Source organism: Crocodylus porosus, unplaced genomic scaffold (genome assembly GCF_001723895.1).
Source record: "Crocodylus porosus isolate Cpor-Errol unplaced genomic scaffold, CroPor_comp1, whole genome shotgun sequence".
NCBI classification, from domain to species: Eukaryota; Metazoa; Chordata; order Crocodylia; family Crocodylidae; genus Crocodylus; species Crocodylus porosus.
Window position 1 is genome coordinate 65095916 of NW_017728918.1, and position 23674 is coordinate 65119589.

Genomic DNA, 23674 nt, shown 5'->3' on the forward strand with positions numbered 1-23674 from the left:
AGCACCCACGGATGAAGGTCATCTGGGCCCACCGACCTGGACACATCTAAGCTCTCCAGGTAATCCTTAACTAGGTCTGAACTAACAGTCGGGGGACTCGCATCCTTCCTGGGCCTCTCTACGCTGTCACCCGAAAGCACCCCACTGTCAGCAGACTGGAACACGGAGGCAAAGAACTTGTTGAAGAGTTCTGCCTTCTCTCGCACGTCCGTCACCAACTGCCCTGCCCTGCCTCGTAGTGGCCCAATGTTATCCTGAGACTTCTTCTTGCTACCTATATACTTGAAGATGGACTTTCTGTTATCCTTAACCCCAGAAGCGAATCTAAGCTCCAGTGCTGCTTCAGCCTCCCTTAACAAATCCTTACAAGCTTGGGTCAGGGAGTTGAACTCCTCCTTTGTCCCTGCCCCTTGCTTCCACTGCCAGTATGCTTTTTTCTTTGCCCTCAGGCCAGCCTGGATATCGTTACTCAGCCATGAAGGTTTCTTGGACCCTTTTCCCACCTTCCTACGCAGAGGAATTGCGTCCTGCTGGGCCCCAAGGATAGCCTCCTTGACGAAGGACCACCTTTCCTGGACCCCCATACTAGCTACACCCTGGGCTCTGAGTGCCTCCCTGACTACTGTCCTGAGGAGGGCAGCGGGGGCAGCAGGAGCTGACCCCACTCTGGACAAGCCACAGCTCCATTCTGCACCCCTCCCCAGCTGTGCAATGTCTTCCCTGCCCCTGGCCCAGCTCCACTCCCCACCCTCACAGTGGGGGGCCTCCATCTGCCCCCACCACGCCCCTTCCCTTCCTTCGCAACAGATTTACCAGCCAGATACTGTTCTCCAAGCCACCAGGCTGGGCTCCTGGCTGCATACATGCTGCAGATGTGCCCATGCATGGGGCATTTATCAGCCCTCTTAGACTATAATGGTGCAGGCTCAAAAATGTTAAGAATGTTTAGAGTTACAGCATTATCCCATAAAGAGGAGAATCCAGATTCTCCAAGATAATTGCTTCTACACCTATTCAGAAAAACAATTTTAAAACTAAAACCACAATTCACAACACGTTTTAAGTTTTTCTACAACATCCATCATCCATTGTACATCAAAACCCACAGCAAAATCTTTAACACTTTTTCATAAGACAGCTAGTATTTGAACCCTGGTTTTAGAAGAGATATTAAACATTCTCCAAATAATTCTGCTAGCCTATATTTTTGAGATGTGCAACATTTATTGAATATATATGGTCTAAAATTATACTGGTACTTGCATGGCACTTAGTCACTTATGGTTTGCAATTCATAGGTCATAATGGTTATACTAAATCAAGCCAACAGAGACTTTGCAGTACACAATGTTGCAAGATACAGGCTTAAACATTACAATTTCTCAAAACTTTGCCCACTCTCATTCTACTGACAGGTTTCTCAGAAAAAATAAATAAATAGGAAATGACCAGTAATATTTTAAAGTTGCAAAGAATGAGGTGCACATCACCAAAATGAACTCACAATTTTTATTTCCTGATACGTACTGCAATTACGCACTATGCAAAGAATATATTTAAGCATTTTAAAACTTTTAAGAAAAATTTAAAATATTAAATGTGATTTATCCATTGTTTTCCAAAAAATATTGTTATTGCTAAAAAAATTCCCAAATGAATGAAAATAAAAAGTGCACCTTGATAGTGCACTTGGGAAATACTTTAATGAATTTTTAGGTTCCCTATGAGAAATTACAATTCTCTGGTTAAATATATAGTTGTAATCTAAGATACCAGGCATGTTTGTTCGTCTCCATGACCCAAGCGTCCTCCTTGACCATGTCCACAAGTATAAATCTGTCCTTTCTGGGAAAGGAATACAGAGTGAAATTTACACAGGACCACCTGAAAAAACAACATACATGTTATTGTTTAATGTCAATTCAAGTTTTGTTTGGGTTTTTTTATTATTACTATTTAGCTCAAACAGCAAGTTTACGGGAAGACTGGTTTAAAACACAGGAAAATATTGTACAATATACTATAAAGAAAGTGTGGAGTAGCTATTCGTAAAGTTATATAAACATTTATAGAACCAATTATGAACATAATCAAATGATTTAAAGCACTATTTTGAGAAAAATTACCTTGATCAATTAGTTTTTAAGTCTAAGAAAGAGGCAATGATTTCAAAATTGCTTCTACAGATATTAAGGAACTAAAATTGTCTCAGTTACAAATGTAAAATAATTCCTGGGCTCACATAGGACCCCAATTCTCTAGCCCTTCTATGAAAGCACAAAGCCTCCTCACAAGCTTACCTGACCAATTCATTTTGCCCATGCAAGATTTCCCCTAGGTTGCACAGGCCTCCTGCATCCACCTCCAGCTTTGGGAGAACATCCATAAAAGTGAGGCAGAAGGCAAAATAATCTTGCACCTTGTGAAAGTGAGGTCAGCTTTGGCATCTATTTGTCAATGATTCAGGGCTGCCTGAACAGGTGCTGGAAACAATGGTACCCTCCCACCAGAAACAACCCAGTGACTAGAAAGGTCTAGAGACCAAAGAGCACTGAACAACTAACATCCTTTGCTACAGTCCAGGAAACGTAGTGTAGCGCAAACAACATAAATACCTACCTCCCAAGTCCTGTGCCATACCCACAAGACATTGACACATAAGCAAGTTAATTTTCATCATTTTCAGGCTGTGATAAACCATTAAAAAAAAATCCTGATAAATAAGGGTTGAGAGAGAACTAAATTCTTATAGCTGCACTGCACTCTGTTAGCTGTTTACTTTAAATGAAGTTTTATACCTTAATCATTAGTAATTTCATAGCTAAAATTATAAAATAGGCACTACCAGTCAACTTGTTAGATTACTATAAATTTAAAGTGATTTTACATTTATAGTAATCTAACAACACACAAAACTAGCGGACCAGACCTAATGCTTTAGTAAATATACAAGTCCATGTTTAGACAACAGCAGCCTAACAAATTAACATTGCATCTGTTGGGTTTTTGTCAAGGCCACCACTATGGTCTTAAATCACAGGAGCTGTATAAAACGCACTGAATTACACTACAACCTAAGAATGCAGCAAAATTATTTCCTCAATATGCTGGTTCAACTGATAATTCTCAAGTTCCAATAATGGTTTCCATGGACATGTTTTTCATGTTTCTAGATTTCATAGACATTAGGGGCTCGTGTTTATAGATTTCATAGACATTAGGGGCTGGAAGGGACCTCACAAGATCGAGTCCAGCCCCCCTGCCAGAGGCAGGAAGTCTGCTGGGGCCAAATGATACCAGCAAAATAAGCATCCAAATGCCTTTTGAATGAATCCAGATTAGGTGCTTGCATCACCTCTGGGGGGAGTCTGTCCCAGACCCTGGACACTCAAACTATAAAGTTTTTCCTTATGTCCAGTCTAAATCGGGCTTCTAGAAGTTTGTGGCTTAGTCCTTGTTATCCTTTAGACAGTCCTGGTGAACAACTGTTCTCCCAGATCCTGGTACACCCCCCTTATATACTTATAGGCTGCCACCATGTCCCCCCTGAGCCTTCTTTTCTCCAGGCTAAAGAGTAAATATATGGTATGATATGATATACTGTGGCAACTAAAGTCTTATATGAAGGACCAGGTGACTGTCAGTTTTTCCTTGTGATAACTTATCCTGCAACATACTGGACCTGTGTATGAAGCCTGAACAGAGAAAAACTTTATCAAGATATTTCCTTAACTTCAGCTCACTGTCTAAATGACACAAGTTATTAGGAAATTAAAATAGCTTCATATGCCTGAACTGAAATATTTAACCTGTTACTTACACAAAAGTTAATTTTGCATCGGAGCTTAAGAATTTGATATGGCTACCAATCAAAACAGTAATGCACACTTTTATATTCATCACCATCTACAAAAAGATCTGTGAATGATCAGTCCAGGTACTAAAAGGAAAATATATGGTAGACCAATGCAGCAAGGACTGTGCATATGAGCGCTAGGAAGATCAGCTGCACTACCTAGACCAGAGGTGCTCAATCCTCAGCCAGCAGGGTTCCTCAGCTCCTAACAGGTCCAAGAATTTGGTGGTGGGGAACATTGGTACTGCTCCCTTGCTGCTAAATTTTGGGACTCATGGGGAGTCCTGGGCCCTGTGTTGGGTGCACAGGACCAGAAAGGGCCAGGACTAATCCAGGCCCACAGGGCTCTATCCAGCCCACAAACAGGCCCCATGCTGCTTATCAGGCCTGCTGGACCAACAAACTTTGAGCACCACTGGTCTAGACTTCTCTGCAGATAAGTTTGACTCATTACAGTAGGTGTATATACATTGTTTGTCTTTCAGGTTACACAACAATATGCAGATAAGATACCTGTATTAGGTTTCAGAATACCTGTTTGATATAGAGTCCATTCCGAGGAAACAGATCTATCAATTCAGGATGGTGTTTACTCTGCTGACCACCATGACCCAAAGTAAAGTTTATGTTGTTTCCCCAAGTGTAGACTTCTGTGGGATCTACAATGCAATGACAAAATTCCACCTAAACCAGCTGCTGTATGAGAGAGAAATTAAATTTATCGCCATTTTATGTTTAAAACTCCATTTTAAAATAAGTAAGGTTTTATTAAAACAAGCCTTTTTTAAAAAAAGAAACATTATGGCAATTTACATTATTAAACAAGAAAGACTCGAGACCAAAGTGTCCCCTTACATTATTTCTCAGACTCACAAGTATGTCTTGATATTTTTTCATATAAAGCAATCACCAGTGAAAACATTTACTGTACATGCGAAGTTTTAATACAGAATTGCACAAATTACCCTACTAATTTTACAACCATGAACAGTTATACAGATCAGAATCCACACTCTAGGATCACTGTAGTTACATTTGATGGGGTATTTAAATTTTGCAGGTCTGTAAAAAAAAAAAAAAGTAACTTTTGCATCAGAAGTACTTTTGCTCTTTCTTGTTCAAGAATAACTTTACTGGGGGGAAAGACTAAAAGTCTATTTCTTCTCTGATAAAAATCAAAATCAGTAGCGAATACGCAGATCTGAAAACAAGATTGCCAAATAATTCAGTACTGCTTAGAGGCAGAAAAGAAGGAAAAAAAAAATGAAAACAATCATGAAATAGTGTTTAATTTTTTTAAATGTACTCTAAGAATAACAGAAATAACCTAAGATATTATGCAACCAAGTAACACTGTAAATATTTAACCAAGTAAAAGAGCAAACAGATAAACATCATCTTAGATTATAAGTTTAAAAATACTGATTTATGCACCTTTATTGAAGTTCCTTTTTCATGGTTTTTTTCCCTTCAGCTTTAGTTAACTTGAGCAATGGAAGTAGTTTATGTAGATAAGGAGAAATTTTCAAGGATTTTAACTTGTAAGACTATTCTTACATCCATATTCTCAAGGAGCCAGTTGTATACTAGTTAACATGCTAGCTGTCATAATTACTTACTTTAAAAAAAAAAAAAGGAAATTGAAAAGCTGCTCTAACAATCCTTTGACGAGTAACAAAATTAGGATACTATTTCTGCTCTTAATTCTGTTGAAAACCAGGAGTAACTTAAGTTTCATAGACAGAATTACTTCTTAAAGTCAGTACGGTCTCAATTCCCCCCCTTCCCCAGCCACCTCCCCTCCCTCAGAATACATGAGAATCTAAAACAAGGGTAGGCAAAATATGGCCCACAGGTGCAGGCACCCCATTCCAACCTGGCCCAGGCACAGGGGTCAGTCCAGGCCGTGGCACGTGCAGCTGGTCCCACCACCCGCAGGTACACACAGCAGGACTGGGGTGGTGTATCGGCCAGACTCATTTCCTGGCAGCAGCAGCACCTTCCAGCTGCCACAGCTACCACTGGACCTAGCCCAACTGCCCAGACACCCAGCCTATCTGCCCCACACCCAGTGCTGGGACCCACACAGAAAGGGCATGCAGCCAGGTGGATGGGATGGGGCCATGGATGGGCAGAAAGCAGCATCTGGGAGCTGGGCGGGCAGGGCCAGGTTCACAGGGCAGTGACAGTGTAGCGCCAGGCCAAAGCTGTGATCCATTCACTGCATGCCACTGGCCTGAGACATGGCCCCACACTGTCAACAAGGCAAGATCCTAGACCCAGCCCCATCCCACTCTTGGATGCCACTCCCCACCTGCCCACACCTCCAATCCCATCCACCTGGCTCAGCACCCTGCCCGGCCAGTCTCCACTGAAACCCCAAGATGGTAACAACACATAACAAGGGCCCAGGGCAGAGCCGTGATCCTCTTCCCATGTAACTGGTGCCCATCTCAGCAGTGTGTAGGGAGCGCACTGTAGCTCTGCCCCAGGCACCGGCCCTGGCTCTGTACTATCACAGCCACACAACCCGAGACCAGGTCCAGCCCATTCATCCCACTCCTAGACGCCAATACCCACCCACCAATGGCCCCATACCAGCTGCTTGGCCCAAGGCAGAGCACAGCCACTTAGAGAGTTTTGGTGACCTGTTGGGAGTGGAGGGGTTGTAGGGGAGGCTGGGCTGCAGACCTGGCCCACAACAACTCACCAAAACCCCCTAAGTAGCTCTCAGGCTGAAATAATTGTCCACCCCAATTTAAAAGGAACAAATAGAATCACTCTTGCCTACTCTAACATTTCAATTGTTGCTAGCATCAAATGTTTCACATTTGGCATATGTGAACAAGCTTTTATTTTGTGCTTTTATCAAGAGACAATAACGATTACTAACGATATGGTACTTCAAGCTGTGTTTAGTCAAATTAAAAATAGCATGGTTTATACAAAAGCTTAAGCATGCATGCACACACAGAAACACAAGGTTCGTAGAAGACAGAGAATCCTGCAGGATGAGCTATTATTTGATGCCCTACCAGTTTTCTTGAAGATTACATAAGCTGGTCTATCCTTCATCAGAAGATCCAAGGCAGATAAACCTTCTTTATCTTGGGTATACAAACTAACCCCATGCTGAATGTAAACACAAAAAAAGAACAATATTTACTGATTTTTTTCTCATTTCATAAAAAGGAAAGAAATGAATTTGATAAATATTCCTCCATTGTTCCAGTTACAGTTAATATTTGCAAAATCACTATGTTCTATGAACAAGTCTCATGAGCAAGACATTAAATGCAAAATTCTAAAGATGATTATAGCTTACTAAGACTAAATTAGGGTTAACAGAAATGTACTTATTCCAAAAGTAAGTCTACCATAAGGCTCAACTGGACAGACCATTTTATTGCCTACGGAACTTTAATTATTACTAAACACAGAAGCAGTCACGACCTAAAACAAGGAAATCTGTTCCCATGCTTTCAAAAGCAGAAGTACAACAGAATGTTAGCTGAAGTATAGAAGAATCTTCTGTTCACATTGAGTGCCTTCAATGAAAGCAGTTGCTCTTCTGCTATACAGACATACCTCAGAGATATTGCGGGTTCGGTTCCAGATCACCGCAATAAAGCGAATATCGCAATAAAGCGAGTCACACAAATTTTTTGGTTTCCCAGTGCATATAAAAGTTATGTTTACACTATACTGTAGACTATTAAGTGTGCAATAGCATTATGTCTAAAAAACAATGTACATACCTTAATTAAAAAATACTTTATTGCTAAAAAATGCTAACCATCATCTGAGCCAAATGGCACCGATACACTTGCTCGACACAGGGTTGCCACAAACCTTCAATTTGTAAAGCGCAATATCTGCGAAGCGCAATAAAGCAAAGCGCAATAAAACAAGGTATGCCTGTAATTTGTTACTCACATACGCTGACCTGGTAATTGGACTCAATGTGTAAATGTTGAGTAAGTATACCAGGCCATCAAGAAACATACAGCAGAAAAGAAAGTAATAACGGGTAAACAATATTTAAGGGTTTCAAGAGATGGTGCCTATACTACGGTAGCCAACCCAAGAAATCTCTCTCTACTGACAGGATACAAACTTTTTATTGACAACCCAAACCTTTGCTACCAACACATGTTTTTACTGATATACATTGTACATAAAATGTAAATGCCCTGCTGCCAGACCCATTAGAAGGGATGGGTTCAGTTTTAAGGGTTTAACAGCAACCATAGTAAATAAGACTGGTTGTCAGTAAAGTTTGCATTAAACTAATTTTTTCTTCAGTTAGAAAGGCAGCTTGACTGCAGCACTGGTTTTACACCAGAGGTTGCCTACTCAGCCCTACACCCTGATGTGCCCCCCCCCACAACACTCAGCCACCACTCTCTCCATCTGAGCACAGACCCTCAAAGAATGGCGGGCAGGGGGCGGGGGAGGGAGGAAGGAAGGGGTCTACAAACCCCTGAAAAAAAGAAAAAAAGAAAAATACTCCCTGCAAGATGCTGGGCTCCCACACAGATACTGCTGTGCTCTGTCAGAGAATCAGTGAAGCAGCTCTGGCTGCTTTGTGTGTTTACTGAAGCTAAAGTTTTTTGATTTTATTTTTATGGACTTTGAGAGCCATTTTTAGCTTGATTTTTTTTTACCAACTGTCTATAAATTTAGTAATTTACAGACAGTTGACAACTCTAATCTGCTTCCTTCCCAAATTTCACAAGAAGATAAGCCGCTGTAGGCAAGAAAGAAACAAATCTCTCTCAAGTGGCATACTATCACAAACTGACCTTCCTGGAGCAAAACTTAAGCATACTTTAAACAGGAGGTCTCCTCTCTTCCATATCACTGATACCAGGAAAGGAAGATTGGGAATAAATGGCTTCAAATCCTTATACCAAAAAAGGTAACATTATTTCTTTATGTCTGGCTCTCTTCTGCCCTCTTTGCCACCAGGGACTGCTGCATTACTAGGGAAGAAAAGAAAAGAAAAGAAAAGGACAGGACCCGTCCCCCACCCTTCTTCCATCTAGTGACCAACTGGCCAACAGGACAGAACTAGAGCCCCACTAAACAGTCAGTTTCAATCTATTTCACTTTCATATACTTGTTGCATGTTTGAGCTGCAGACACCACAAGATAAAGTACACTACTCTGTTTAACTGTTTTCATTACTACAAAACACTTCTATTGATGTACTTTGCAATCTACAATTTGGTGCTAAATGAATACTGTTGGAGCACCTTGCCTATCAAAAGGGCTCCTTGCAGGTGCAGGGATCAGATTGCATAAAAAAAACAAAAACAAAAAGTCACATCCAGGATCCAGGTGTGACACCTCTCTGTAATCCAAACTTAACCCTGCACAGTTTGAAATGATTTTTCGTTAGCTATTAAGAATTAAAATTTAACTGTATCAACACTTGTCAGGTTTACACTGAATTAAAGGTTTCCTCAAAGGGTTTGTACCAGGTTTAAAAAAAAACCTAAAAGTGTATCTTCAGTTACACTAACAAAACTCTGAATATAGAAAAAGCCATTGATACCAGACCAAACAGCACATATCTGGCACACATCAATTTAATACACAGTACATACTTAAGCTGGATACTAACCTTAATCAATGACATAACACAATCAATGTAGCCATAGAAGATGCTTCTGTGCAAAGCTGTCCATCCAGACTCTTTGTCTTTTGCCAGTAAATCCACTCCTTTGGCCTCTGTAAGCCAATCTACCACACTTTTCTTGCCACAGGAGGAAGCAACATGGAGGACATTCCTGCCAAAAGTATCCTTTATAGTTGCTGCATTGTAGCAATGAGAAGAGAGAAAGGCTTTCACCTGGCCTTCGCTTCCTCTGGTAACTACAGAAATAACATCCAAAGCATGCTGCAGAGAGCGACACTTCAAAGTGCAGTCAGGCATGGAAGTAGTCATCTTTACTTTTCAGAACTGTTCCCTCCTTAAAAAGTAACAGCCAATAAGAATAACAAGGCACTCAGATTTCAGCACACTATAATACAGTGCCTCTGGAAATTCATGATTCCAAGTACTTAGACTCAGTTTTACAAAGCTGCCATGAGAATCTTTGTGCTGCTCGGTTTGGCACTTGAACAAAATAAATATTTTATAAATATAAAGTTATATCTATAAAGTCTTCTATTACTCCATTTTATACAACAAAAGTCTTCTTATTGTCCAACGAAAAAAATCCAGAAGTCAACTAAAGAGTGGGGAGGGGGATTCCCCCTCCACACTGTCTAATTCCTCTAAATCTCCATAATTGCAAGGGAGTCCTGCAAAAAAGAATAAGAAAAGATTATGAAACATTTAACATAAAACATCTTCAAAGGCTGAAGGTCCCAATAAGACATGCATTATAACTATGTCTGTAGGAACCAGAAAAGCCTTACTTAATTGATTCCTTTTAATACTAAGCTTTCCCATGCACCAAGTGAATTACCCAATAGCCCCCTTGCTTCTCCAAACAATTTAAGTTTTAGAAACAAAATAAGCCACAATCTACATCCACAGAAACACAAAGCTTTATTTAAAGATGTGCCTTTAATTTAACAAAGTGATCAAAACATCTCAGCAGGAAAATTTAGTAAGGATAAGGAAATAAATTTCAAATGTCATGCTTTCTTATGAGATTTAAAAGTATTTATAAGACTAGGAGTAGGAATAGGAATAGGAATATCCTAGTCTAGACTCCCAGATGCAGCATGAAAACAAAAATAAAATTTATGCTTCACATGAAGTATAGGCAGCATTCAAATAGATACTCAGATAAGCAAATAATGGGCTGGGGAGGTAGGGGAAGGAAGGGACAGTGACCTACATATGCCACTCAGGAAAATAAGATGGCTGCTAATTCTAAATTTGAATTGCTCTTCAACCTAAAAATGGTTCAAATTAACTTTTCCAACACAAGCTTCACTCTGAGCCAAATATTATTCTGAGTTACGTGTATGCAACTCCTTGATTTTAAGAAGGTTTGCTCACATATCAAATGTTTGGCTTTTCATTCCTAGGAATTAGACCTTTCTTTTTGTTTGTGACCTAAATCAGAGTCTGAAATGCTTGCTCCCTGAGCAGAATATGCCAAAAAACAAGGACAACACAACATCTGCTAGATCTAGATGAACAAAATAATATTGGGCTTATGAAGATTCAGTCAAACTAGTATGCTTATCTGTCAGTGCATTCATGAAAGTTGTGCCATTTGTCATGGAACTATGCGCCAGCTTTGTATCCTATACCTTCATAAAGAAGTGATATCACTACATCACACAGAGAGACAGAGCAGACAGGCTGATGTTTTTATCCACGATCAGTACTGTATAGGAAGACTTTGACAGAGCCAAAGAAAAAGAATGGAGACATCCTGATCATCATGCCCTCTACTTCATTAACTGAAGTTAAAAATATCAAGTGCACTAAAAAAATTGTTGTAAACAATAAATTGTTTAACATTTGCAGAAAACAAATTCTAAGCTCGTAAACAGGACTTGCATAAGAAATCTCAATGTAAACAGAACAAGCAGTATTAATATAGTAAGCCTGCCGTGACATGGGACCTAAAGAAAATTAAACTCAAAAATATCAACTACCAAAAAACATTATTCAGGAATAATCTACAGCAGACTGTCAAATGCATCCAGCCTTACAGGCTGGGTGAGGGGTGTAGGGCCCGTCTGCAGGACAAACTGGACCCACAGACCGGCCCCCACACACTTCATGCAATGCATGGCCTAAGCCAGTCCTGTGCACTGTATGAGGTGCTAGCCAGCCTTGGTTCTGGGCTTGCATGCAAAAATGGCACGAAGTGCATGCCGCATGAGGTGCCCATGCTAGCCCAGCCCTGTGCACTTGCTCCAACATGCAGGGATGATCCATAGGCCAATGTACACAAACCACAGAGCCAACATGCAGGGCTCATTATGCCCCTGTGCTGTGTGCACAGCACACACTAAGTCCAGCCCCATTCAATGTATGCAGCACATGCCAGCCCTGATCCAGGGCTCACACTGCACATGACACAGGGCCAGCACGGGGTAGGTGCCGAGTGCAGCACCCACACCATACTGGCCCCCACGCTGCGGGTACTACTTGTAGCCCCAGATCTAGCGCCACACGCCATGTACAGAACTCCCGGGGCTGGCATGTGCTGCATAAAGTGCACAGGGTCAATCTGAGACCCACGAGCTGGACTGTAGGGCTTTGTAGGCTGCATCTCTGCCACCCCCACCCCCCCCATCTATAATAAGACCAATTTTTTTTAGATAGCACCTGCCCAGTAATTCTAAGTAGCCTGACATTGTAACAAAAACTGGTTTTGGAAAAAACCCATGAATAGGGGGAACAAGGTTTAGCAAGTTATTCACTAGGTGTTGTTCACTCAACCCTAGCTACCACTGATATTCTGAAATATTTCACAGATCAACACTGATCAGAACTATTGTTTACCATCGTTTTGTCTGCATCTTACAGGCATTTTCCATGTCATGTGTTGAAGGTGAGGTGTTGACAGCCAATTCTGCACCAATATGAAAGGGCCCTATGTATCATTTTGAATGCAAAAGAACAGACCTAGTAATAGATACCAGCAATCAAGCCTTCATTCAAGGGACACTAACCCACCTCTTTGTTCTAAGAGAGCAGACAAAAATAGTTTTGAGAACTACGATAGCCAGTGGAAGACCAGTACACTAGATACACAGAACTACACCTCTCACAGGCCTCCAGATACTTATTCCACTTCATAAAACCTGGAGATCCAAGATGAAAAGCAGTATGAACTAGATATGATGATGCATAATCCAATCTGTCACCCTTTGATACTGATCTATTTGTCAGAAATGATAAAAGAGGAAAAAAAGTACACATATAGAAACTGCCAAAGCTGAAGTTTTCTTCTTTTCCTATACTCAAAAAAAAAAAAAACCCTTTTCATGTCTATAATCAGTGAAGTAATGGTCCATGCCAGACTTCATATTAAAGTCAATGTAGGTAAAGTTCTTCTGTGATCAGGCGTATGTTAAATAGCACAAGTTCTCAAGACCCTTTTGCTGGAGGTACTTCAGAAACAAAACAAGAGCAGCAAATCAGTTACAGAAAAGCAGAGACACCCAGAATTTAAAAATCAAGGCAAGGAAGGGAAAAAAAACCTGAACCACAACAGAGAAACCTACTTTAAATATTAAAATGGACAGAAAACCACTGACTTAGAAACACATATCATCCTGTATAACAAGCCAAGAGACAAGCAGAGCTGTGTTACACTAATGTCATTATAGTGACCTTTGCTACAAGCATGCAGAATTAGACTCTATGGATTAATTTCCTTGCAAGTCAGCCCAGCCCTATCCATGATTATTTCAGCATGGCAAAATAACTTCTATTGGTATATTAGAATACATTCTGAATGTTTGAGAGGCACAAAGCTATAGATCAAACCTCTGAATCCTATCAAGCATGTATTAACAAATCGATAAAGTACACATCTTGTTGCAGTGAGTAAATAAATACAGATTAGGATTTCTATAGATCTACCCTGTGCTGTGTTTAAAAAAAAAAAAAAAAGACAAACAAAAACAGATTCCTAAGACTCCTTTAACATTTGTTTTACTTGTTACCCTCATTTTTATGTTATTATAATAATCTGTTTTTCTTCCTTATTAGAGCTGTATTTATTGAGCCTTCAGTCATAATATGACTAGTACTCTTTTTTTAAAATTTGTTTTAATGCTACAATAGAATTATGTTGAAATTCAATGTTCTAGCTCCTTTTAGAAGTACACTTTTCAAATTTAACAGAACTCTTCCAGAACACAAAATGGTTCAAAAGAAAAAAGAAAATAATTCAAAAAGAGTGACAGCATAAAGAAGCTTAGTGTTATAGCTTATTTTGCAACCACAGCAGGTTAGTTTCACAACTTTGCTCACTACTCTCCTCTGGAGCATAGGCGATGTGTAAGGGGGCACATCCCCCCCTCCCCCGAGAACGCTGGTGCCCCCCCACCCTGAACCAGTGCTCCAGCTGGTAGGAGGGCACAGACAACAGCACTGCCCTCCCTGAAATTGGCTCTGCTGGAAGCACATCAGCAGCGTGCCACATGCTGGGCGACCCCCCACCCCAGACACAGGAGACACCAGTTGCCCATGTTGTGGAGCCCAGGACAGAAATAAGGTTATAATCAGTACTGTTCAAGAATTACCTTTGTGTTGTACTGTGAAAATTGCCTTAGGGCAGGAAATAGACAGAACCCTCTTTCTAAGCCCTGAGGACATAGATACCCATTCATAAGCTGTTTTCAGCCCTATCTGGTGATTTTATGGCCTTTTAGCCACTGTTGTCAAGCTACCTGATTTTACTTGGGGGAGGGGGGACAGACACTGAAATTGGATGCAGGATGTCTCAAAGTAACAATGTGTGATCACTATAGCCTGGTAACTTAATAGTTCCCCTACCACTTGATCCAGAAGAATCAGCTCTGCCTTTACTTTACAGAAGCAAAATGAAACGATCCCAGCCCCTCAAATACATCTTGGGGCAAAGACATTACTAGTGGACTAAGAACATGGAACTGGAAAGGGGCAGGAAGGAAAGAGTACCGCACCCTTTAAACACAACATGGAAACACACTTCTTCAAAATGAGGTGGAACAGTACAAAGGCAAATACAGAATTTAGCTAGATGCTCTTTACAGGATTCAACCATCTTGGGCTTATAGTGATGACTACCTTGCCTTTTGCCTGAATGGGAAAAATAGCTAATAAAGGTTCTGATGACCCATTCTAGGTGTGTTCTCCTACTGCAATATTTGTCAATAGTTCTGAAGGTGCTGAATACTACCACAGCAGGAGAGGTAGACAACTGCAGGAAAAGGATGATAAATTCCTGATGCTGATTTAAAAAAAAGAGGGGAGGGGGGGCATATGAATGAGATGTAAGGTCATGGAAAGTGGCAGGGGAGGAAGCCTTCCAAAACTGGTATCAGCATACTCAAGGCTGGTTTCTCTGTGGTGAAGAGCTGCTGAGCCAGATTCCATAATCCTGAGATAACAGGCAGAGAAGATGTGTAACAGTTTCTCCCCAACTTCATAAGACTTCCTTCTGTGTCAACAATCTCAGTCTTCTTCCTGCTGGAATGCATTTCTAACAAATGACTAAGTACCAATGCCAGGGCCTGCAGGTAGACTTGGTGCTAAAACAGAAACAGGAACCAAACCCAGATCAGCTAGTTCTGGTGCTCAGGAAGGGGCAGGCATTAGCAAAACTGGTGACCAAGAAGTAAGGCTGCTGATTCCAGAATTTATTTCTACCTAAGTGTTCTTTGAAAGACTGAAAGACACAGGCACACATCAATGCTTTTCGCATTAGATCTAGGAGAATCAGATCCTATGTCTGCAGTGAACACAAATGCTGAAGCACTGGCTAGTAAATGTTTCTTAGGCTCAGAGGGCAAGGATCTCAAGTCATAAGAGGAGTACGAAAGAGCAGGGAGGAGAAGAGATTCAAATATTTAGAATTAAATACCATTTATGAGAGCCTACTGGTATTATTGTTTGCATATGCACTCCAGTAAGTGACTAATTTACTAAGAATTCAGCCAAAGCTGACCCAAGCAGGGCGCAAGGCCCAGGACAAGTCAGCCCATGCGGGGCTCCTCCCCTGCTCCAATCTGGGCCCCAGATCTGAAGAAGCTGTCACCGCCAGCGGCAGAAGTGGCATTGGCAGGGTAGCGAGCAGCTGGATGCGGAGCTGCCCCTGCTCCGCTCCACTCTGGGGGGCCCCCCCAAGGGCTGGTGGCGCTTGCTCCGATTCACGCCCTCCTCCCCACAAAGGCCGCCCTGAGTTCAGCAATCTGTCCCAGGATTTAGGTGAAAAATATCCTCAAAACTTTAGTTTTAAATTAGCTTCGAGCTGAATCCTTTATCCTCATACCATGTGTTCTGCTCTATAAAAATCAGCACTTTGTTTTTTCACTAGGTACACCCCAGAGGCATTTTCTCTTCAAAAAGCTCAGTCCTGTTTAAAAAGAACATATAAAATAAAATAAAAAAATCTTACTTGTAGCTCTCTGGATATACAACAGAACAGCATTCTCACATTATCCACACACTCAAAAGCTCTGACTGAAGTTTCCTCATAATCGTCAAAAAAAAAAAAAGTATTTGAATTGTGAATAAGAGCATGTGAAAAAAACAAGCTTGCTCAAGAAGCAAATAACAAGTGTTGCTTAAACATAGGCATTATGGCTATGGACAGAAGTTGCACAAACTGGTAAAAGTCATTGGAAACCAGTTCAATTCTCTAACACAACAGAAGTTCAGGGCACATAAACTACTTTCAAAATGGTCAAAACTGGTTTAAAATAACCCAAGAGAGATGTAGCAGACTTAACTGATTTAGGTTAAATCAGTTTATTGAACTTTTGTCCCAAATCCCCTCAAGATTCAAGTTAACTCACAGTCCGCCAGCATCCCAGGATGCTTTGCACCTCCCCCTGCAAACCCTGCCACCTCGCAGGGAGGGCAGCCTAGCTTTGGCCAAAGCTGTCTGCTTCAGCTGAGCAGGGAGGTGTGCTCTAGCACCTGCCATCTTCTGAGCTGGGCCACTGCAGGCATGTGGCTGCATTTCCAGAATCAAAAGTGAATGTCTGTTCACTTGCTTATGGGTTCAATCTACATAGCTTAGTCAAGTGGTTCCCAACCTTTTTTTTGCTGCGAACCTAAATCCGGGTCACGACCCCCACTTCTACCACCAACTCACTCATGCCCAGTGGCACCAGCAGAGCCTGGGCCAGGCCCGGATTGCGGGAGACAGTGGCAGTGAGAGCTACACAGACCATGTACCAAGAGAGCGCCACAGGCAGGAAGGGTGGGGCAAGGGGCGGACCCCCTTCCCCCCCGACCCTGATATGGGTCACAACCCAAGGTTGGGAGCCACTGACTTAGACTAACTGCACAGATTGAATCGATACAGCCTCAGACTTTTTGACCGTTTGTACTTAGTCTATGTATGATTGAAGAATGGAAACTATGGAACAAATGTAAATCACGAGGAAAAAAAGACATATGTTGCCATGTGATTACTACATGGAAATACTTAACAACAACAACAACAACAAAAAACAATTTTTTTCTTGGCAAAGTCAAACTATTCTCCTAATACACAAGTGTGTTGTTCTTAGAACAGGCACCTAAGTCATTTATCTATGCTGTCATTAGAAGGGATAATGCATTTACTTGCTGCTGTGCACTCTCAAAGTTATGTGCATAGCAACAATATGGGTTCTTTGGATTTTCTTACAGATGATTTGTTAACAAGCAAGTAGATCCTTTTAAAAATTATTTTTATGCTATTTGTAATTTAAGTCCACTGAAGGGTAGTTTCACAGAACAATAAATTATTCAATTTAAAATATGGGTTTTAATCCTGCAAATATTAACGTACCAGCTTATTTTCATTCATGCAAGTGGTTTCAAGACTGGTCAACTAAAGAGTAGCAAGATTCCACGTAGTTATTCTTACTGGGTTTTTCCCTTTTTCCCTGAATGTTTTCTGCTCACCACGGCTGCTTGCAGACAATCAAAAAACAAACAAATACCCTGCACTTTCCCAGTACAAGCAGCATGCTATGTTACTTGGACCCGGCTCTGGCGCACCTGTATAGATCAGGCACTTCAGCAAGGCTTTTTGGCACTTTTAGCTAAAGCTGATTCAATCAACTATTAGATAAAAGTGCCAAAAGCCTCACTAAAGTTGTTGGTCAGGTTAGCCAGGTCCAACTAAGACACTGCCTCTTCTGAGCAGGCACTGGGCTTGTCCTGGGAACACGCTGAGTTTAAAGTGTTGCTTTATTTTTTTTAAGTCTGCAAATAGCCTGTTTCTTTAACTACTACATGCAATTTCCACCAATATTCAAGAGGTCAAATATACTCTGATCTAACTTTAAAGAGTTTACTTTCAATTAAGACTTGGATAACAATTTGAACATGCAGCTGCCAGGAACTAAGAGAATACAGTCCTTACTGGAGCAACCAAGATCCCCAACTTAGTTCAGGAGCAGGTAAATGGCTTAGGCAAGGAATAAAAAGAGCCAGAACCTTTATAGCAGTCAGATGGGATTGGACTGAGAGAGGATTTTCAAGATTTGTCACATAAACTTTTACTGTAATGGGATAAAACTTAAGAGTTCAAGGAATACTAACTCATTAGGAGTTTAAACTCCCCTCTGCAAGCAGTCAGCCGATTGGACAAAAGAAAAGAAAACTACCCTACTTTCTCACAAGCAATGGCACCCAACCTGTTACTTCTTTCATCTTTTACTTTCTTTGGTTAATAGTATTTGGTCCTTAGGTGTTAAGTGGCAGGTAATATTCAAACCACTGACTGAGTATATTTGGTGAAATGATTACATGTAGATGAGAGTAAGCAGCAGGGAAAGGAAAAGAATCTGACAAGATAAAGCTAGTGGAAAAGGTAGGAAAAGAGCATATAGGACACAAAGTAGAGAGAAAACAGATCCTAGATATGACTTAAAAAAAATATCTTAACCATGGTCTGATAGGAAAGGAAAGGAAAGGAAAGGGCCAAACAAAAGCAGAATAAAAACAAGATTTGTTTAGGGGTTGTTGGGTTTTTTGGGGGGGAGGGTTTCCAGGGGGGGAATTAATATACACTGTCAACAACTTTTCTAGTTAATGTTCAAACAGTACAAACAGATTTCATAGACACTAGGGCTAGACGGGACCTTGTAAGATCATCGGGTCCAGACCCCTGTCCAAGGGGCAGGAAGTCAGCTAGAGGCAAAGGAGCCCAGAAAGATAAGAATCCAAATGTTTCTTAAAAGTGTCCAGAGTACATGCTTGCAGACCTCTGGGGGAAGTCTGTTCCAGGCCTTGGGGGCTCAGACAGTAAAGAAGTTTTTCCTTATGTCCAGCCTAAAATGGGCTTTCAGGAGTTTGTGACTGTTGGACTTGTCATCCCTTGGGGTGGTCTGGTAAACAGACATTCCCCCAGACTCTGATGCATACCCCTTATGAACTTAGAGGCTGCCACCAAGTCACCCCTGAGCCTGTGCTTCTTTAGGCTGAAGAGTCCCATAGCTCACAGCTTCTCTTCATAAGGCCCGTTCTCTTGGCCTCTGACCATGCACGTGGCTCTCCTCTGGACTCTTTCAAGCTTCTCCATGTCCTTCTAATTATTATGGCTAGAAAATGTTATGAAGAGCACCATAAATAGAAATTAAACTAGAAAAACAATTTGTTAGGATGGTAAGCAAACAGTTCAAACCATACTGTAGGTGCAGCATAAGCTACAGTAATGTACAAGGTACTGCATTTAAGCACACAGCCTCAGAACCAGAAAAGAAGCTATACACTCACCTAAAATATGTATGCACTTATCCAAACTTAGTGTAAATAATGCACCCTAAATACACAGTACTTTCAGTATGGTGGTATTAAAAGCCTCAAAATAGACCAGCTCCCATCATTTTCAAGTCCCTAATAGTCAGTCAGTTTCATGGCTGCCACTATAAATCTTCAAAGTGACAAGAACTAGTCAATGTCTGGCCTAATACCACAGCACTGATGTTACTTAACCAGCACCATCAATGCTATGACATTTGCAGCCCTCAAGTTAGCCAGAGTACAATTAGGTTACAAAGATGACTATGGGGCTGAAACACATTATGCACTTAAATAGCTTTACATTTACTATGCAAATAACCCATGCTTGTTGCAACGTAAGCAACAGGTAATACATAGAGATGTGCTTACTCTTATGTGGTTAAACAAATTATGCTTCTATGTGGTGTGAATAAGTAGCATACACCCTGTCAATCATAATCTGCGGAACCCTAAGGCACAAAGTATCTAGACAAATTTCAAAAAAAATTCCAAATAATACATTAATGTTCTTGAACTAAAGTGAAATTTGAAGCTCTGATGTTCCGATAGACTTTTAAAACTAGCCTGGAAGTTGTTATTAACTAATGAAAAATATGATTAACTTTTAATATATACATTAAAATTCCCTCACAAAATTATTTCTATAGCTACAAACTTATGAATATTATTTATATTTCTTATTCTTCCCCATCTAGTGGGAAGTTGCAGCAGTTTGGATAAACAAGTGTCCATAGTCAGCATCCACTCCCTGCCTGTGTGATACAGAATACTGGGCAAGACGAACCTATGATCTGAAATGGCAATTCTTATGTACAACGATCATGATTTAGAAGATGACTGGAGTATTCTGCGTTGTTTAAAAGATTAAAGATCTTTATATTTGGGATTAGACAAAAATGAGACATGCATTACTAATAAAATTAGACCCCAAAGTGGTTTTGAAATGAATGTGCATCTCCTTCCTTGTATTTTATTTTATCAAACAGTGCGAATGCTGCAGGGGCAAAACATCTGCCTCAAGAAAAGGAACAGGAAGCAGCACATTGCCCTCCTTCCTTTGATATCTGCTAGGCTGTCTCCAAAGAGTTGGCAGCCCCAACCAGAAAGTGAGCAAGACTCAAGTCTCATTGCAGGCTGTCATTAGAATTTTTTGTTGATAGTTAGAAATTCTTATAAAATATTCTTATAAATTCAAACTGAGCTCAGGTGTAGCTATAAATAAACATCAATGTTAGCCCCTTTAGTTGAATGATTCATACTCTATAATGTGATTTGGTAATAAATACAATACTTGCTTTGATACTCTGTGATGCAAAGAACAAGCTTTAAGGTTTAGTCTACATTATTAAAAGTACTTATACAAATCTTTAACCCTCACCTTCCCTATTACTGGGGGATCATATAATTGTCACCAAAATTGCAGCCAGCATACCTCGCAACTTTATTTTGAAACAACTATATCCCAATGCTGAGCTGTCCTACTGCACCCTACAGGATGTTCTTATAAATGAACAGAAAAATATAGACTAAAAAAATTACCAGATCTTTGGACATGATTTTTCATTGAAAAATTATCAAGGATCTCTCAAATGCAGTGTTCTATTCAACATTTTCAACAGCCTGGACTGCAAAAGTATGTTCACTTACCAAACTTGTAAATGACCAAGCAGAGATGACCTGCAACTACTTTGGAGAACAAGACTTGAATTCAAGATGATTTTGACAGATTAGGTAAATGATCCAAAGATCAGCCAAATGAAATTTGGTAAAGAAAAGTGCATTTAAAAAGAAACCAAATGTGTATATGCAAAATGGGCAATAACTGGCAAGGTAATAGTTGCATGCAAGAGAATATGGGCTACCAATAATGTGAAGTTGCAAAAAACATACCAGCAAGCCTCACTTTGGAATGCTTCAACCAAAGTGTTGTACATACAACCACACGGGGGAAGGAATCATCTCCACAGCACCTGTAATGCCTCAACTAGAATACTACGCCAGTTCAACCACTGCTCTTTAAGATGGATGAAGGTCCAAATGATAAAACAATGAGTGTTAAGAGGTCTAGAAAACAATGACCTATAGAGAAAGGTTGAAGGTACTCAGTTAGTTTTTCTTTAGAAAAGACTGAGGACACAGCAGTTGTCAAACATGAAAAGGGTTCTATTAAAGAGGAGTGATGGGTTGTCCTCCAGCTTCACTGTAGGTAGGATGAGAAGTAATCAGCTTAATGTGCAGCAAAGATGATTTACACTGGACTTTAGGAAATATTTTCTAACTATGAGGTTATGTAAGCACTGGAACAAGCTATCTATACAGTTTGTAGAATCCCCTTGACTGGGAGTTTTAAGAATAAGTTAAGTAAATATGAAACCAAGGTAGTCTAAGTAAGGTTGCTACCCAAGAGTAGTGGTTTATTTCAGCTTAAAGTTTCTCTGATCATAACACAAACAGTTCAAAAAGCCAGGTAACATGCTCTAATTATTGTTTTTGTCACTAAGCAGCACATTGGCATAAAGTCTCCTTTCTGCCTTAACTGTGGTTGGAGAAAGAGTAACAGCATCCCAGCAACTCCAGTCTACTTATCCAATGTTAACTCCTCATTTTGTTAACCTTTTAATTATTAATGCATCCTACAGATAGAAAGGTTTGTATTTAATTCATAACAAAACATAAAAATGCCACTCATGTAAATTACAAAACTCATTTAAATCATCCTGGAATGACTTCCACTTTATACCTACTCTGTGAAGCAGTAAAAAGAAAAGATGCAGCTATGGAGAAATTTTAAGTTAAAAAAAAAAAACTGGCACAACTGGAAATGCTCAAACCCATTCTGACTTCACACAAAAGCACAGCTGTTTTCCCTTCCCATTATTTGCCAGGATCAGCGGGTGTGCCTTGCTTTAACTCTCCACATTCACTTTGCTCAATGCTGCTGACAAGTCAGATCTGTGAACCCCAAATATTATTTCAAAGATTCCCTGTACACTCACTGGAGATTTACAGATGTGCTACCCAAAACATGGTAAATGCATCACCAAGCATCCAGCAAAGTGAAACCAAATGCCTGGGGGCAGGAAAATGAGGAGGATCCAGGGAGATCCTTTTTCCCCCACGCTTTTATTCCCGCTCCACTCAAACTTTAAAACCTAGTGCCTAGCAGCACCACCACCTCTGGCCCATCAGTGCCAAGGGAGACACATTTGACTTCATGTCTCGTTATAAACCTACCTGATCCCTTCTAAGCTCATCCTACCTCTCTTCTTTTTAATTATCTCCACATTCTGCAGGGGCTAGCCTTTGCGCCTGCTTGCAACTTCTGGGAAAGATGCTATTTCACAGCTCTGCACACTCTTTGTAACTCCTTCAGAGGTCTGTTTTCATCTCCATCTTAAAAGGGAATAATCCACCTAACCCCTCCCACCATTAGCAAAGTTTAGAGCTTATTTATACTGGAGAAAAATGTGTCATTTTACACGTGCTGACTGCACCGCAGCACCTGAACCCCCTTTTCAGGAGCCGAGACCCGGCAATGCCAGGGGAGGCTCCCGGAGTGATTACCACGTGGCGCAAGGGACAGCAGCGGAAAGGAACGGGCAGGAGCAGCAGCGCCGACAGCACTGCCCCCAGAGCGGCCGCCGGGCCATTGCTCCGAGCCAGGCACCGCCGGCTCGGGCAGTTACGGCCCGTTAAGGCGCTGGGGATGGAGGGGGAACCTGGCCGCCTCGCCCCGCCCCGCAGGCCCGTGCCGCCCCCCGCCGCCTCCTCACCAGTCGCTAGATAACTGGGCCGGGGCGAGGAGGACAGGTCGCGCGCTGAGCCTCACGGGGACTCATCCTCAGTGGCAACCACGGGGGCCCAGGCTGCTCTGCGACTCCGACCGGGGGGCAACTGCCACGGCTCCGGCACACAGCTGGCACTCGTAGGAGATGAGCAACGGCCACACCCCGCAACAAGGCAGCGCGGGATTGGCGGAAGCGCCGCACGCCCCGCGAGCCCATTGGCGAGCCCATTCCATTGGCTGCTGGAAGCCAGGGCGCTGCCCAATGGCGCGGAGCCGGGTGGGACTGACTGGCTGGGGTAGGGGGCGGGGTTCGTGGGACTGGATGGGAACCCGGACTGGACAAGTCTTGGCGAAGCCGAGCGCGCCGGGCTATCCCACTGCTCCTCCCTCTTCCGCGGCCCCGGGCAGGATCTTGGGCTTGGCCTAAGGAGCCCGGGACTTTGCAGCGTGCGGGGAGGGGGCCGCCAGCACCTCTGAAGGAGCCAGAGCCACAGAGGCTTCCCCTGGCCGGGGACAGCGGGAGGGTGACTCCTCGGGGACTAACTTCAGGCTGCATCTGCTGACTTCGGGGGGCGGTAACTCCCTCCCATAC

At 41.7% G+C, this 23674-nt stretch overlaps 1 protein-coding gene across 1 annotated transcript in view; it reads right to left on the reverse strand.

Moving 5' to 3' along the window:
• Nucleotides 1-23247, reverse strand: part of IBTK (inhibitor of Bruton tyrosine kinase) — a 94306-nt gene extending 71059 nt beyond the window's left edge. Inside the window, exons 1-5 of the mRNA XM_019538164.1 lie at nucleotides 23069-23247; nucleotides 9486-10168; nucleotides 6892-6988; nucleotides 4391-4515; nucleotides 1774-1884 (exon numbers count right to left, since the gene is read on the reverse strand). Of these exons, the coding sequence (XP_019393709.1) occupies nucleotides 1774-1884; nucleotides 4391-4515; nucleotides 6892-6988; nucleotides 9486-9809 (657 nt within the window). The 5' untranslated portion in view covers nucleotides 9810-10168; nucleotides 23069-23247. The remainder of the gene's footprint in view (nucleotides 1-1773; nucleotides 1885-4390; nucleotides 4516-6891; nucleotides 6989-9485; nucleotides 10169-23068) is intronic.
• Between the last annotated feature and the right edge of the window lie 427 nt (nucleotides 23248-23674).